Source organism: Haliotis cracherodii, unplaced genomic scaffold (assembly GCF_022045235.1).
Source record: "Haliotis cracherodii isolate W230 unplaced genomic scaffold, xgHalCrac1.p SCAF_2, whole genome shotgun sequence".
Lineage (NCBI taxonomy): Eukaryota > Metazoa > Mollusca > Gastropoda > Lepetellida > Haliotidae > Haliotis > Haliotis cracherodii.
The window spans coordinates 16,617,497-16,635,471 of record NW_027266275.1 but is presented as its reverse complement, the minus strand read 5'-3'; the positions used below and the strand labels follow the sequence as shown (position 1 = coordinate 16,635,471).

The following is a 17,975-nucleotide window of genomic DNA, read 5'->3' as shown; positions in this document are numbered from 1 at the left end:
TTTACATGTCCTTAAGACATTTCCTCTTCATAGGGCTGGTATTTAATGTTACCTTGGATCATGCATGCAAAATTATGTTTGATTCATATTATGTCATTGTTGTGAGATGTTAAATCGTCTGTTATTACCCCAACTGCAAGGTCATGTCAGTTGTCACAAAAGTACTTTGAAAAGAATAAAATATTTTTATTTGGACATGAAATATTGCAAAACTAATACTTTGTAGTTAGGTCACTAATTGTTGTTTGATATTCACCAACTTTCATCACATGACAAAAACGGGTGCCAGAATTATGATTGATGGACTAGATGGTGTCTCTAACAAATGCACACAGAATTACTCAGCCATTTCTACATGTGACACTATGGAATTGGTGCAGCCAAATTGTAGCATGCAGAATAACGTATAATATGTTTTGGGAAATAACATCAATGGAAAAAAAGACATAACAAGCTGAAACCTTACCTTAACATACAGAAGTGGATAAATTCATGTTAAGGGTCCATTCAGGCAATATGAGGGTCCTGTGAAGTAATGAAATCGTGTAGTGTTCTGTATGTTTAGATAATTACTTTAGAGCCTGGAATGAATCAGTGATCATGTGGACTGTGTTCATGATTGATGGTTCAAAATAACAGACACCCATAGCTGCTCTTTTTGCGCTATAGGTACTATAAAGATTTTGTGAAGTCCCTCAGGACACAGTATATTTTTATGTTATGGATCCAAAATCTATTTCACAAATTGATCCCAGAACATTGAAAGAGATATTGTATCTGATGATTATTATTTACTAAAGAATTTTCATAATGTTATATCACTGAATAATGGTGAGCTTCTGTACCGTAGTTGTCTGTTTTTATTTTTCCTTGAATCTATTGCACCAGTTTTGATTTACCAGTGACTCAGTGGCTCACAGCAATCATGTGAGCTGGATTTGCTTAACACAGTCCAATGATTTTAATTTTGTTCACAAAAAGTGAAAAAAAGGACACGCAAATTAATTAGCCTATGACAAGTTCCACTTCATGAACATGCATGCTACCTTTGATGTGATGTGTAATACTCCATAACTAACAAACCAAATCAAAACTTACTGTTGAGGCATTCAGGAAAACATCTTCCCGAGGCAAGGCGTTAACTGACTTTATAAACCTCAGAGTGTTCATTTGTATTGATCGTTAGGTTTCTTCAAACTTGAGAAAGACCCACATGAGGTTTTCTTGCGTAGAAAACCCGGGACTTACTGTGGAAGACCCGGGGACTTGATTTTCATCGTTATTTATAAAACTATTCATTGGGATCGCTATTAAGTAAGAGTCCTGGGTATTTTAATAATATAACTTCCGTTCAGATTGTAACATGTAATGAAATTTAAAATCGAATGACAAATGTTTTCTTTATATTCCGAGGATCGAACTCGCAACCTTCATATCTGTAGCCCAGTGAGTGTACCACGAGTCTACAGAGGTGTTGATAATCCTCACTGGTTTTTAGAATGTCCTTTTCAAGATCCGTACGCCAGCAACAGATATTTTACGTGCGTTTCCTAAGGTTCATGGAAAATATGTCCGAAACATCAAAATGTTGATGAATGTTGATTTAAGTTTCTTTTTTTTCGGTTTAAAATTCAGATAAAACACTTATCCTTGGTTTTGGTTGAAAATGTAAACCCGCTTGGTCGGAAAGATCCTGCGGGCCTTCGGCCCTTAGGATCTTCCCTCCCAGGCGGGTTTACATTTTCAACCAAAACCTCGGAACATGTTTTATCCTTCACAGAAAAGTCCAGTTTCCACCCTTTCAGAACTATGCTGGAACTTCCAGGGTTGATCGTAGCGTCACCAGTGGCAGCTATTCCAAGTTATGTCCCTTCTATGTCGAACCTATTGACCAATCATATTATAGAAATTGTAGTTACTTGTTCCATGTTTGTTAATATTTTTGGCATCAGTATTTATGCAGAAATGCAATGCTGACAGCAACTTCAGTTAAGAAGCTGTCTTTGGTAACTTTTTTAGAACTGTCGGCTTCATATCCAGGTGTACGGGCTACAGTCATGCCTGGGACACCCGTGCCCTCCCCCCCCCCCCCCCCCCCCCCCCCCCAAAAAAAATAATTAAAAAATAAATAAATTAAAATTAAATAAAATTATCATTGAAAGTCCTAAGTACCTAAGTATATGCTTGGACCATTTACACTACCAAAGGTACATGAAGTTGTGAAGTGATGCATGGGACTCAAAATGTTTTTGTTGTTTTCACTGTTGTAATTGATATCATAATATTGTCTTAAGTTTTTAAAATCTTTCCTTTCTGCAGGGGAAAAGGGGATGAATAACTATCAGAGATGCCAACCGTTACGCTCCTAAGCCTGAAATTACGCAATTATGCTTGTCATCCCCAAATTTTGATTTTTGACATTTTGTTCACGAATTATTTACATGCATAAAATATCACGGAGGTCAAATTGTTAATGCACTGGTCACATGGTGCAGTCTACAGAGATCTAATTGCATGTACACCAATATTTCTTCGGAACTCAAAACACTGTTTTTCTGCAATTCAGTTAATGCTTTGACCACGTGTTTCACCAATAATGCAGGTATACTGGGCAACTTCCTTACGTTTTTCCGACACCCCTTTTTGTAAGATAACAGGGGGTATGGCTTGAATTAAATGCTGTTTGATTTAAATGTTAGCTCTAATTACCAAAATTATGCAAAATACTATGTGTTTTGTTGAAAAGTGGCCCCAATGGATGCCACTGATAGGGTTGTCACACCTCGTTATGGGACTTCTATTTCCTTGTACTTTTTCCGTACTTTTTATTTTTGCCAATGTTTATGGATTGCTTTGATATTCAGTTTTGAGGTTAGTCAACATACTCCTGTTGTAAGACTTATTGATTTTAATCATGAGCTAACAATATTAAATAGATTGCTGTGTATATAGAAACCACAAGTGAATAAAACAATATTTCCTTCATAGTTAAGTTTTGCCACATCTTGTACAGTTATCATATACATGTATATTTATCATTTAACTAAAGCATTTATCCATGACATAAGCTTATGACATAAAAACATGTATGCCATACCCCAATGACATAAGTATGCAGATTAGATATGCAAATTAGATAGCCGGAAGTGGGACTTTTTTCGCCGGTGCACGTGAGTAGGTGTTTACAAACAACATGGATACCTTTGATGTTGGAGACAATGTTTTAATAGATCAAAGGGGAAGTGCTACAGTGATATCCGTGTTGACAAATGGATATTACAGGTTACAGGTTGATGGTACTGAATTTGAATTTGACTGTGATGAAGGCAGATTATCAAAACTTCCCTGTGGCCAAAGTTTCATCATCGAAACGCCATCGTCGAGCACGGCGAAGCAGACGACGAACACAAAGCCGAAAGATGCCCAAGGAAGATTTGTGGCTGTTGAGGACGGCATGATCGATGGTGTGATCCTAGACAATCAAAACAAAAACACAGCCAAGAAAACTTTGTACGACTTGAAACTGTTCGATAACTTTCTAAAAGTACAAAATGAATTTCGCCAAATGCACGAAATCCCCCCAAATGAACTAGACACACTTCTCTGCAAGTTTTTCATTAGTGTTCGAAAAACAAATGGGGAAAATTATGAACCAAACAGTCTCACGGGTTTTCAGAGCAGCATCGAGAGATCACTAAAACGAAGGGGGTATGGCTATTCACTCACGTCATCTTTAGAATTTTCACGATCACGGGAAGTATTAAAGGGGAGAAAAATTGAACTAAAGAAAGAAGGGCGTGGCAACTTACCAAGGAGAGCCGACCCGATTGGTGATGAAGAGATCGAGTCCCTGTGGCAGTCCGGATCCATTGGAATCAGTAATCCAATGAGCATAATAAACTGTCTATGGCTCTACAACACAATCCATTTCGGGTTAAGAGGTGTCAGTGATCACTACAACATGTGTTGGGGGGACATCACATTGCATGTTGATGGAGACGATCACGAATATCTTGAACTGTCCATGAGACAAGAAAAGAATAGGTCCGGTGAGAATCCTCGTGATTGTCGCGACGTTAGGCCCAAAATGTGGGCTAATGTTGCTGATCCCTCTCGGTGCCCTGTGCATGTGTATAAGTTGTATGCCTCCACGCGTCCACTCGACTTCTGTCGAGATGACGATCCCTTTTACATCGGCACACACACTTTAGGTATGCCTAAACCTGGCGATCAGTGGTTTATCCGCTATCGTATTGGGAAAAACAAACTTTCCTCTCTCATGAAAAACATGTGTGATGCCGCCAGTCTCCAAACATCGAAACGACTCACAAATCACTCTGCGCGCAAACACCTTGTGCAAAAGTTGAATGACAATAATGTTCCGCCAAATCAAATAATGCAGATAACTGGCCACAAAAACATCCATTCTGTGAACAATTACTGTCATATCAATCCTGACCAGCACAAGCAAATATCCAACATCATTTCACGAAACACTCCATCCCACACTATGACATCCCAGCTTGTTGGTGAAACTCCCGTCATGCAGAGCGGCCCCTCGCGTAATGTCCAAATCGACAGTAGAAAACACAGTCAGCGGTCTCAAATAATACATGTTTCTGGTGGTGTCAACACTATGTTTGCTGGCAACATTACTGGTGGAAACATAACGATTAATCTCGTTAAACCTCCAAGCCCGGTCCCAGTCAAAAGACGCCGGATTGTCATCGAAAGTGATAGTGACACCGACTAATGCATCTAACTCTGACCTCTCAGCCGCGAGACATTCTTCAAGTGAGAGAGCGGTTTGATTTGAAACTATATATTATAAGTGAAGTTACACCAGAGATATAATCAGATTACACAGAATCGTTGTTGTTACCGTTATTAAAGTTTCAATTATTCTGCAAAAGTCTGTTCAAGTATTTTGTTTAAAATAATCCGAGGAACTTTTTTTCTCGGCGAAGGAATATGCCATAAAGGAGTTAAGAGGTTGTTTATTTAGGTTTACACGGCTATGGAAAACATGTATCACTACGTACGATCTATACGTAAGATTTCGACAAGTTGCTGATGTTAATGTTTAATGCAATTATTCCTTAATTGGGAAGCAAAAATGTGAAAATGATAAATAGAATTCATCACGAGTGTTTTTTAATATGGGAAATATCAACCTCGTCCCGTTAATCGGTATTTGCCTCGCCAAAGGCTCGGCAAATACCGATTAACTAAGACTCGGTTGATATTTCCCATATTAAAAAACACTCGTGATGAATCCTCTATATATATATCGAGTTATGGTCTCATGAGACTCGTACGTGGTATGAGTTGAAAGCGCTAGCCAATTAAAACTGTGTTCAATCTTACTCCACTTATTTAATTATATATATATATATATATATGTATTTATGTATATATGTATTTATGTATAATGGTATGTTTAAGGTAGTGACACAACTGATCTGGTCCTGGATCTGTTTCTTCAGTTTTTCAAACTCTCTTGCCTTCTAAGTCATTACAAATGATGAATATCAAATTGAATTTATGTAAGAATATGTAACAGTAGATGTTAAAACTGAACAGCTGGATGAGCACAAGTATATAAGAATATATTGTTTGAAATTTTCTGATGTGTACACAAATTCTTTCTTCAGCAATTGATGTTGGACTTTACCCTGGGGTAACCACAAGTGATGGGAAAAAGAGTGACATCAGTGACATCAAGGCAGTGTATGATATCCTGAGAGATGTCCATTTACTTCAGACTCATTTAAGAGATGAGAACTATTTCAAATTGACGGGTGTTGAATCAGATGGCAAGTTTATAACCCTCAAGTGTTCAATATTTGATTTATCGGAGTTGAAAAGTCTGTCCAAGTCAGTAGAAGATGGATCCCTTGGAAAGAAGCTGTCAAATTATGCTACAGAAAAAGGACTTGAAGCATGTCTTGGATTGAGGAAAACAGAAGTGTCATTTCAGCTTGATATCACAAAACGTGACTTCATTGATGCGGAAAGGTGTTTGAAAGAAACCAGGTATGAAAATATGTGTGACACTCTTTGATTATGATTTCTGTCAAAACTATGTTAATAACGTGAAACACTTCTAAATGCCTTTCAAAGATATGTTAATAACCTATTCTTGACTTGAATCCAAGAAGAGACATCTTTTCATTCAAATTGTTAAGCTGTTAAACATGCAGCCCCTTGTTAGCTCAGGTCACTCAGTATGAACTTAGCATAAAAATGCTTTTGTTCATGATAACTGGAATATTGTTTTATAGAGAGTGATCAAACTTAATACATGTATGCATAACCTCAAGGCCGGGATCTCGAACATGACAATTTCATTTTGATTCATGAGAAATCTAAGCATTTTCCAGTCACTTAAGATTGACTCTCAGTGATCAACTTAATACCTGTCATATATCATGGCTGTGTCATATGTCAAGATGCTTTGAAAGTCATTCACTCATGAATTGATTTGTAAGTAGTTTCATTCAGAAAGTATTGTCAGTTTGATATGGAGACACAAACTAAGTTTCCAAAAAGCATTGTTTTGCATGTGATTGGATCTCACTCAGTGGACAATCCGAAATGCTTGGGTAAATACAAATATTACGTTCATCCAATCATTATCAAATTCCAAATGTAAATGTATTTTTTAGGGTAAAAATATACTTTATACTTATCCTAACTCATACTGCTGTAACTGCTTATCTCATCTCATTCCAAAAAGGTAGTGGAAACTTCTGTGCTGTGTTCACAAGAACAGAGAAATACATCTCACCCGAACACACCCTTCAGCTGTGCAGCCGCACTGGAAGCACGTGACCAAGCCAGGCACTCTTCACTCTCTTATTTTCACACCAATTGTGTGGTTGGATACAATTTCTGTGCTTTCATAATCCAAGCCATACTAACAAAATTAATAGTTCTTATCGAATTCCTTTGCTTGGATTATCTTTTTCAAACATTTCTGCATTGTACTATTAATTTATTTTTATACTTTTAAGTTTTAAATTAATTTGAGTTGGACCGTAAAAGACGTGATTTTGCCAGGTTATATTCTTCAGCTGAAGCGGCTAGTGTTATCACACCTAAAAAGAAGGCAAAGAAGAGAAGTCCTTCGCTGCGTCCCTAATGTATGGTGATGGGAAGCAGGCTAAGGTGAAGAAACCGTCATCGACGAGGAAGAAGAGCAGCTCTTCACTGGTTCTGTGAAGACGTCCATGAAGGCAGCCATGAAGGCAGCCATGATGTTGACAGCATCATACTTCCATGCATGAAGACGCTTACCTCCACGCAGCTCCCGTTGCTAGTAAACCAGATGTCACGCAGATGCAGACCCTCTCACACCCTCAGACCTACCTTTAACCCGTTCATGCACCCCACAGCGTACACAAGCGCAGTCATTTGCGTAGCCTCCTACATTCACATAACTAGCCTTTTGTCAACAAGATACCATACCTCCTTCATCTAATGACTACATTTGCTGATGTTACACAGCTCACATCTTTCATCAGAGGCTTCCAAGGATTACCTAAAGAAATGCCAAAAGAGGAATGTAGATCGCAGATCTAAATCAAAGGACACATAGCACGGACCTTCATCATCAAAAAAGCCTAGATGTACACCCCCAGCCACCATAACATAGCTTACAATTTGAGGGTGCTGCTGTTTCAGACAGTTTTTTAGTCAGAGATTCCCGCCAGTTCCTCCCTATCAACAAGTACCAGAGATCCATCCACTGTTACAAAATCCCAGGCTGAGAGTTGCATTTGAAGGGTTGACTTTCTCAGGAGCGATCAAGTCTCCCCAAGTCGACAACCTTAGGGACGATCTTCAAGAGACTTCAATGTCGCACCAACCCTCCTAGCAGAAGCCACTTTGTCAGGAAGAGATCCATTGTATTCTTTGGCCTCAGACTCTCAACATCATTTCTACCAACACTCATCACGATTTTATGGATATGACAGGGCGATCGATAGGGATTGACATCCATCTATATCCCACCGATACCAGCCTATCCGATACTACCCGTTACCCGTACCAAATAGATTTTGGGATCATTGATATCAGCCTTACCCAGAACACCCTGCAATGCCGGACGATTATCGCTATGACATGCCTCTCCATTGCCCTCGAGATCGACATAAAGATCGTAGTCAACCTTCCTCTCATTAAGGTTCTGAATCACCGGCTGATACAAATTCAGACTAGCGAGCACCTGATTAGTTGTACTCTTCGGCTGTGTCGCATCCCTCTCAGACCCATGAGAGGGACCCTACTACTAATGCTGTTCCCCAAGTGACTAATCCCTTGCCAACTTCGTGGGATCATAGAGATCAGACTCCACTTTTGGCCTCACAGATTGGATTTCTACTACAGTCCATGTTGGCGGCTTTACAGCTACACAACAAAGGGTTGGGAACAACTCAGACTGGTACTGCTATCATGACCTCATCACGGACGACTCCTGCTACTACGTCCCTAGACAGGTCGGATAACACACCTACTCCTCCAGATAGCCAGGCTTCACCTCTTTCACAGGCAGCTATGCCCAGGCTGAACCCTCTATGATTCTCCCCTGGATCGAGGACTCACTTAACCTACCTTGCAAAACATCTTGAGGAGGATTTACTTCAGGGATTTGTGATGACAGCTATCATGCTACTACCAGTGGCTATCATGACGGACCTCGCTAAGAAGTTGGACTTGGTCTTCGTGGCCTTGCATCGGCAGAAGGACAAGCGATCAGACAACCATTTCATGTCCCAGATCTTGCGAGACTGGTATCGGCTGTCACTCATAGGAGTCCCTCCAACAACGTTCACGCCACTCCAGAGGGTTATCCGGCCAGTCAAATGACAACACTACAGGACACGATAGGTACATTGATATCCAAAGATGCCCTAGATTGTTTCGGTCGCAGAACCCTGGGGTTCTACTCGCCGATATTTTTGGTTTTGAAGAAAGACAGCAAGATTTTTCACAGGATTTCAGCTGTTCAATGTGTGGTTCCTAGAAAAAACATCTCATTTTTTTGCCTGACGTCAGTCGCACTCCTTCACATCCTCATTCTACAAGGGGACTACATGGTCAGCCTGGATCTACAAGACGCCTACCTGCATGTACCCATCCATCGCGAGCACTGACATTATCCCCAGTTTATTTTCCAAGGTCATGACTACCAGTGGAAGATGCTTCTATTTGGAATTTCTTTGGCCCCGTGGCTTTTTACCCGCCTCACAAAGCCCATCTCAAGGTTTCTATGCATCAGAGGAATCGTCATTCATTGACGTCTGCATCCAAACATCTTGCCTTCGCGCACAGACTACTTTGGCTAGTCAACATAGAAAACTTGGAAACCACACCCTCTTGGCAACTGCAGTTCATCGGAGCTTCCTTTCGACACAGAAGATGATGAAGATGTTTGTTCCGGCGGACAGGCAGAAGAAGATACAACAATTTGTTCACTCAAACAGAGTCTACATCTTCAATAACGGCAACAGTTGCTTGGTCTTACAACATCGACCCAACCTCTCACTGAAAAAGGTTGACTACAACTACAGCCAATTCAGAGTTTTCTCAGACCTTATCTTCAAATTGACAATTGATGGGTCCCATTCTAGTGATCTCCCATTGGGCAGAAGTACTTCGGTCATCTCGACTCATGATACTGTCCAAAAACATCTGAGTTGTTTGGTACAAGATGGGATCTACCATGTCAGCCTCCCTGCTGACCCTGATGATGGACTTCTTTCATCTGATTGATACATTCCGGGAGAAAGATTTGTCTTTCTGATTCCAGATCAAAAGGCTCGTGAGTACGACACTTTCAAAATAGTGAGAGAATCTCAAAGCTTACACCTTTCCACCAACAGCACTTCTACCATGGGTTATTCAGAAGGTGGTCACCAGGACACAGCTTTTCTTGATTTCGATCGTGCCTTACTGGCGAGCTCGCTACTGGTTCACCGTGTTGGTAGACCTCGCAAGAGGAAACTACTATTCACTTCCCTTGTGAAGAGATCTTCTCCTTCAACCTCACTCCAGCCTACTACATCCATCGCTGGACAACCTACATCTATGCGTTTGCCCCAACCCGAAGGGTTCAATATTATCTACATATTTAGAAGCTCTAAATTTGGTCACTGCTACCACAACGAGAGTGAAGATCACTTGAGTCCCAGAACTTCAAGCTCTTCTCCGCTGTTACAAACTCGCCAACCAGTCCATATTTTGTCCAACCTAATGGGATTTGAACATAATCGTTTGACACTTGATGAGAACCACTAAGAGAGAAAAACTTCGAGCATATTACTCTCAAAACAGTCTTCCTCCTTACTTTGGCTACTGCTGCGAGGTTCTGCGAGATACCCGCCTGTGATATCATTGGATTCGATTTGAGAGGAACAGACATGGAAAAATCCATTTGGGTCTGCAAGAGGACTTCATCGCCAAGAACCAACTCCCGGGACAATGGGATAGGCTATTCACCATCCCATCTTTGACCTCTATTCTGCATCCCCATGATCGCCAGGACATCTCGCTATGTGCAGTCAGAGCCTTGCCGATCTACCTGCAGGCGTCATCGACATTCCGACGATCCCGGAGGAGATTGTTCATCCCAATCTCCCTGGTGGTTATCTCAGAGGTTTCCTGTTCAGCGACCTAATTTTGGTTAGGATCTACATTTCTCTGTGCCTACAACTTAGCGGAATAGCCTCCACCTCCGACATCGAATCCTCACGCAACAAGAGCTATTGCATCCACCATGGCTCTACATAGCAAATGCTCCCTCAATGCTATCATGGACGGATGTTTCTGGAAGTCCGACACAGTCTTTGTCTACCATTATTAACGAGATATCTCCCTAACCGATGTCCAAGGGCTACGCCACTTCGGTCCGCTAGTCCTGGCTCAACAATTCACGTCAGTCCGTCAATGAAGATGAAATGCATGTACCACTCACGCATACGAGTATTTTGTATCGTGTACAACATGAATAAATAATTGTGCTACAGTCTGTCGGTACCTCTTACCCTCAACCCATCACAGGTACACTATTCGGAGGTACTGCTTTCCAAACTAACAGATGCAATGGAATCACTTCTCGCCATGGGAGCAGTAGAGGTTATTCCGCAGGATGTCCTCACCCCAGGGGTTCCATTCTCCGATTTTCTTGGTCTTCAGACTGATCTGCAACATGAAGATTTTCAACAAGTATTAACTACAAAAGCCAGAGGAATTCAGCATGCTTCTTCTACCTCAAATGTGACAGATGATAAAGCAGGCCGACGATCTAGCCAACATAGATCTGTGAGACACATGTCAATTGATCCAGATTCCAGAAAGTACCTCCGTATTCTTGTCAACGGACATCACTGTTAATGGGCAGTCCTGCCATATGCCATTCCACGGCCCTGTGGCTGTGACACGGATAACCAATCCAATCGTGACCTTCCTTCACAAAAAAGTCCTGGAAGATCGCTGGATTAAAATCCCAAACTGGGACCCCCCCCTACAGAAAGTCAGACACACAAACTGCCTTCTTTCTGCTTTTTATCCCCCGCTGTCTGTCTGTCCGTCCGTCCCACAGAGGGTACTAAACTTGTGAAATCAACTCCTCCTACAGTTTCCAGAGAATATCCCTGAAACTCTACACACAAGATGTCGACATGTTGATGATATGCATATCGCAGTCCCGTTTCATTTCGACTAATTTTGACAGAGTTCCTGCCCCTGTTTTATGGAGCTTCATGAAATCTACTCCTCCCCCAGTTTCCAGAGAATATCACAATATTTAACTATAACTATAGTTAGTTTCCTTGTATAAGGCTTTTGTGGGTCCCGTTCATTTTGACTAATTTTGACAGAGTTACTGCCCCTGTTTTACAGAGCTTCATTTGCCTAACTGTGAGAGAGTTACTAAGCTTGTGAAATCAACTCCTCCTGCAACTTTTCGAGAATATCCCTGACAATCTACGCACAAGATGTTGACATGTTGATGATACGCATAACGCTTTCCCGTTTCATTTCGACTAATTTTGACAGAGTTACTGCCCCTGTGTTACGGAGTTTCATTTGCCTAATTGTGAGAGAGGGTTCTAAGCTTGTGAAATCAACTCCTCCTATAGTTTCCAGAGAATATCCCTGACACTCTACACACAAGATGTCGACATGTTGATGATATGCATATCGTAGTCCCGTTCAGTTCGACTAATTTTGACAGAGTTACTGCCCCTGTTTTATGGAGCTTCATGAAATCTACTCCTCCCCCAGTTTCCAGAGAATATCACAATATATAACTATAACTATAGTTAGTTTCCTTGTATAAGGCTTTTGTGGGTGAGCTACATCCTTATGGCATTAGCATTCAGACTGGATTACTCCCAGCAAAATGATCTGCACAATTTGTTTCAAATGCAGTCCCATCTACTGTTGTTATTTCATAAAATACAAAGAAAATATAAACTCGTTAAAAAAATTCATGCGGGGGAAGGTTGTGCTCTCAGAGCACTCTTGTTGGTTGTGCCTTACTGGTCGACGAGAACCTGATTTCCAGACCTCATCGCCCTAGCAGGGAATCTGGTACTATAATTTGCCAATTGGACAAACCTACTTCTTCATCCACACTCAGACAATTTCATCTAAACCCAAACATCTTCATCCTCTTGAAGAAACTGGATTTGAACATCTGATGCAAAAAAATATGTTTTTACTGGTTTTGTCTACGGCTGTTAGAATGTCAGAAATACATGCAATAGACTTCAGCTCCACGAGATTCGACAATGGCAAATCATCTATCCTCGGTTCCGATGATACAGAGGAGTTAGAGCCTTACATATTTAATTACGAAGGACGAATTCCAGACATCAAAAGTAAACACAACTTTTCATTCTGTTAACTAGAAACGCTACAGCCGAAGTTTTTTTTAACTACTATTTCCTTTTGGTCATTCTTCAAGCCAAGAGAGACACAGGCCTAGACCCTCCCTCGGCTTCCAATCTGCACAAATTTCAGGGATCTCACTTCCACGTTTGCTCTTTGTGGCAACTACTCCATTCCAACAATAAAAGTGAAGGATGTTTCTGGAAATTGGACACAGTTTTCGCCAACCATTATCGTCAAGACTTCGCCACAGAGGATACTTACAGGATTCATGTATTCGAACCCTTAGTGGCTGATTAACAACTCACCCAAAATCATGCATACTCAAAGAAGTCAGGTTGCCGATTTTTAACCGCCGACTGAGAGTCATGGCTCCCCTGTTTTCCAGGGGGTTCAATTGAACAGATCATGATCTGAATCATGCATACAGTGGATCCGACCACAACTTAATAGAATTAACAAGGTAACAAGATCCCATTTCCCAGACATAATATCCAATAAGACAAAAAAGATGTCTACATAGTCTTATAGATTGCCTTGAACTATTTTATTTAAGTAAATCTGTCATCACCTATATTAGAATAACATTCAGCAAATAATTTAATTCAGACTCATTAAGGATCAGGCCCATACAAGCTCGTCTATTGTGATACCATAATCTCTTTACAAGCACCCAGTAAATATTTCAACAAGATTAGTGCCAGTCCAACAGGATTACCAGGATTAAGTATTCCCCTCTGTCTAGCCATTCATTAACCATAGAGCACACCCCATCTTGTATCAACCAATCATATTCCTTTTTATTGTTCAAAGTTTTTGTTAAATACAAACAGAAGCAAAATGTCCAGCAGAAGGGGTTTGACACTCATACCAAGCAGACTCTCACAGCCCAGAGGGTTGTACCGACTCACTGCGGCATCCACAGCTATAGTTAAGAAATTGCTCATTTCTAATTGTTCTTGTAAATGAAATTGTAATTAGTCTCCTGTAACTCCGGCTCTTTGCTGACTAATTTCCCCGAGAAAACCAGCACGCCATTTGGAAGGTTTTGTACCTCAGAACAGAACCATAATACAGCCATCCCCGCTTACAGTATATGTGTTTCAACCATAAGTGTAAGCGAGAGAGTGATTAGTGTACTGGCTTGGTCACATGCTTCCGGTGCGGCTGCATGGCTGAGGGGTGCATTTAGGTGAGATGTTTTTCTCTGTTCTTGGGAACACAGCTTAAGAGTTTCCACTACCTTTTCGGAATAAGATGAGATAAGCAATTAGTATGAGTCGGGATAAGAATAAAGTATATTTTTACCCTATAAAAATAAAATAATAAAAAAATACATTTATGATTGGAATTTGACCAAAAATAGGCATGATCTCCACACAGTACAGAGTGTCTTATACACAGGGTTGAGTATTTTATTGTGTGGTTTTTTTGCAAAACAAAGGCATTACTATGGGCATGGAACACCAGAAATAGCATGTCATCAAATCCGTACCGAAATACTCAAATTAATCATGTAATGACACTGTGTGGTTGTAAAAAGAGTTCATAATATATCCGGACTTATGTTGGTAATCTATTTGATAATTTTATTCAACATTTCATTCAATATTGTTTCAATTCATTTCTGCAAAATCGTATGTGAAGTGATCGCGCAACTCATCGTTATTTACAGCAACCACGGTCATATTACCTCTATTGATGCCTTGGAATGAACTTAAGTGGATAGAGAATGGATATACAGTGTATATATCATAAATGCCATACATTGAATCGCTGAAAATCATACTTGTTGTAGTTTGACTATCATATGTCAACATTAAGTCTTCGCAATAGCGGGTGCATGGATGGTGATCGGTCAGATTCTTCCATTCGAAATCATTTCTGGCAGTGGCGATCAGCTGAACCAAAGTGCTACACTTATGGTTATTTATTTATTTCGCATATATATAGTAAAGCTGCAACTATATGTGATTTTGGAATAAATTATTCCTGATAGAATAATAGTTTCAGATACAAATCTTCCGCACATTGTATCAAAATTTTTTAAAGTTATATCACTGACTGAATCCCCGGTAGAAAAGTGTGTGCAGCTGAATGCTACTTCCGGCTTAGTTTACGAGACAAGACACACGGTAATTTTAATCTCTGCATAAAAAACAATGCCAATCAGAACAGGAAATACAATTTAATCGGCTAATCATTATGTTCGGTGATGTTTTATCTCGAATTTCAAATTTGTATTGACAAAGTTTAATTGATATAATCTGTTCCGTTTCCCTGAATTCACTGAAGGGCTATGACGTAAATATTTTTTTCTGTGGAATACAAACACATTTTTATTGCAAATGTAGAGATTTTGTTTGCACTAGTGATGTACTTAATTCCGATTCGCTTTATAGCTGGGGTATATATATTAGCATCTGTTTCCTGGTTATTTTACGAGACATATAGCCTCTGCGTATGAAACATTGTCCCTCATACAGTACACAAATACCATTGAATTTGTATTTTAATATCATCATCATGTCTAGTGATGTTGTATTGGAAATTTAATATTTTCATTGACCAAATATGCAAACAGAAACACAAACTACTATTGCTGCCATGACCATAACACACAAGATGTGCAGTAAAGCAGTGCGCATGAAAAGGGAAGTAACTGCACGTTATATTGGATTGCATTGTTTTTAAGTTTTGTAGCATTTCACTCACAGTTGAGGTCGTGTGATTGAGAAGCGGAAAATTTAAGGATTTTTGTTTTGAAAATGGAAATAAAAACGAAACGTGCGGCGGACATTATGATGATGCGGTGGTGCCTGAGAACCAAGAATATTTTTTTTAAACCTATCAAACAACTTTAAGATAATTCTGGTATCAAATTGTCACACTGACCTCTTTATGGTCTTATGAGCAACACGTGTGTCCACATCATATGTAAACAACTCTCTACCTGTAACAAACAAAATATGTGTCCCCAAATTCTGTGAAAGCCTAGTTGTCTCAAATGCATTTTGTGAATTGGTTCCTGTATTACCATTAGTACCTACCTGACCTTTCTTATTTACATCTTTATCCATATATGACCATTTTCATCCTTTTGATTTATTCTGCTGAGAAACCTACCCATTATTAGCTCATCGGGTCCGATGGGGCGGTCGGGTAGCCTACTGGTTAAAGCGTTCGTTCATCACGCCGAAGACCCGGGTTCGATTCCCGACATGAGTACAATGTGTGAAGCCCATTTCTGGTGTCCCCCGCCGTGATATTGCTGGAATAGTGCTAAAAGCGGCATAAAACCATACTCACTCACTCACTCACCGGGTCAGAAGGACAAAAGTGAGCTCATGGCATACTGCGGCGTCTGGCCGTTGTCCGTACGTCCATCTGGCGTTCTTTATTGTCAACGTCCTTTCGTGCTCACTGATACACACTCACTTTCGTACACATTGTTCTTACTTTTCTTATGTCGTCTTTACGTAACATTTGACAATTTATATTGTATTTTGACCTTTAGTAGTAACATTTAGTTCTTTTATTCGTAATATTTGGCCTTAATTGCGTACTTTTGTCCTTTATTTCAACTTTGTATTTTTTGACCGAATGGCTGCCCATACAAACGACTTCTTCTTCTGAACCACTAATTAGAAATTAATGAAATTTGACTGGTTGGTGGGGATTCAAACTTGTACAAATAGTGGGGCTGACCCACCAGTGACTGAGGGGTGGGGCCAAATAGGGGTAATTTGGCTATATTGCTTTTTAACAACTTTTTCTCTGGAACTAAGAGATAAACATCAACCATATTTGGTTGGAAGTATTCTCAGGTGATGGGAATTCACAATTGTACAAATGGAGGGGCTGAGTATAATGAGAGGAATGTGCATATGCTGCCAGGACTGGCCCTTCTGTTCATCTGTCCGGTACTCCCAAAGGAGTTAGAACCTTGACCATAACAACATGCAAACCGATATTATCCCAGCCCTATAATAAACAGATACACTTTACAGTTGCACTTCTTAATGCATATCTTTATGCTATTAATGTATTTTTCATGCATCTGGTTTGTACCTGCTACCGATAAGACAGGACATGATTACCCTTTTCGCGAACACCTTCCTTGTGTCATCAATGGTTTTCACGGCTATTTTGCCCTTTGTGTCATATGGAATCTGCTTCAGTGACTGTTTATTCTCTTTCGTTGACATTTTATACTGGGCTTGGACCCTGCTTTTGAAAGGTTTCACTCAAACTAAGTCAGAGGTCAATGTTATATCATTGTCATTCTTTTTAGTCATGGTTACCACTACAGATATTAGACTATATATTTGCTTGTATCTTTAGGAGCTTAGGGGATATAGCAGTGAAGGGTTTGCTTCTGTATTTGCAAGTATTTGCAGGTACTTGCAGGTACAATAAAAAACCTCTAGCTTTCACTAAGTAACTTGAGATTGTATGTTATAAGATATAGGGCAATCAGGACATGAGCTGAGCTACAGAACCTTCTGAGTCTATTTAATCAACAGTTTAGACAATTTCAAGAATGTTTGAGGTTTCAGTAACCACTTTTAACTTCAGTCCAAAGTTGGATGACTTTGTTATCCTAATTTAAACAAATCTGAACAATATTGCAAATATGACATAAAAGATGAGCAAGAGAGTCAATTTCATGGATATCTTTCTGTAGGTGTGATGGGGAATCACAAGACAAAAGACAAAGATCATTGTCTAAAAGTCGGAATGGGACAGGAAATACTTCAGGAGGAGCAGAACTGACTACATGTCAACTTGGCAACACCACTGTGAGTATGCATGAGTAATTAAAGGAAAAGACACCTTAGGTTAATTTCAAATTTGGTAAACAAAATTCTGTTGTCTTGGTAGTACTGTTCATTGCAGTGGCGTAGCAGTCATAGTGATCGTTCTATATATTACATATTGAAATACAGTGCAATCTTACATAAAAAAATCAGAACAAACGCTTTGTCTAAATTATCTCTTTTCTTCTGTATATGTTTCTTTCTATTTCCTTATTGTACAAGTAATCCTATGTCATCTTTTGACACATGTAAATAATG

The 17,975-nt window shown here is 39.9% G+C and overlaps 1 protein-coding gene across 1 annotated transcript in view; it reads left to right on the top strand.

Moving 5' to 3' along the window:
• Positions 1–17,975, top strand: part of LOC139467477 (uncharacterized) — a 55,752-nt gene that overhangs the window by 4,485 nt on the left and 33,292 nt on the right. Inside the window, exons 4-5 of the mRNA XM_071249022.1 lie at positions 5,655–6,048; positions 17,585–17,699. Of these exons, the coding sequence (XP_071105123.1) occupies positions 5,655–6,048; positions 17,585–17,699 (509 nt within the window). The remainder of the gene's footprint in view (positions 1–5,654; positions 6,049–17,584; positions 17,700–17,975) is intronic.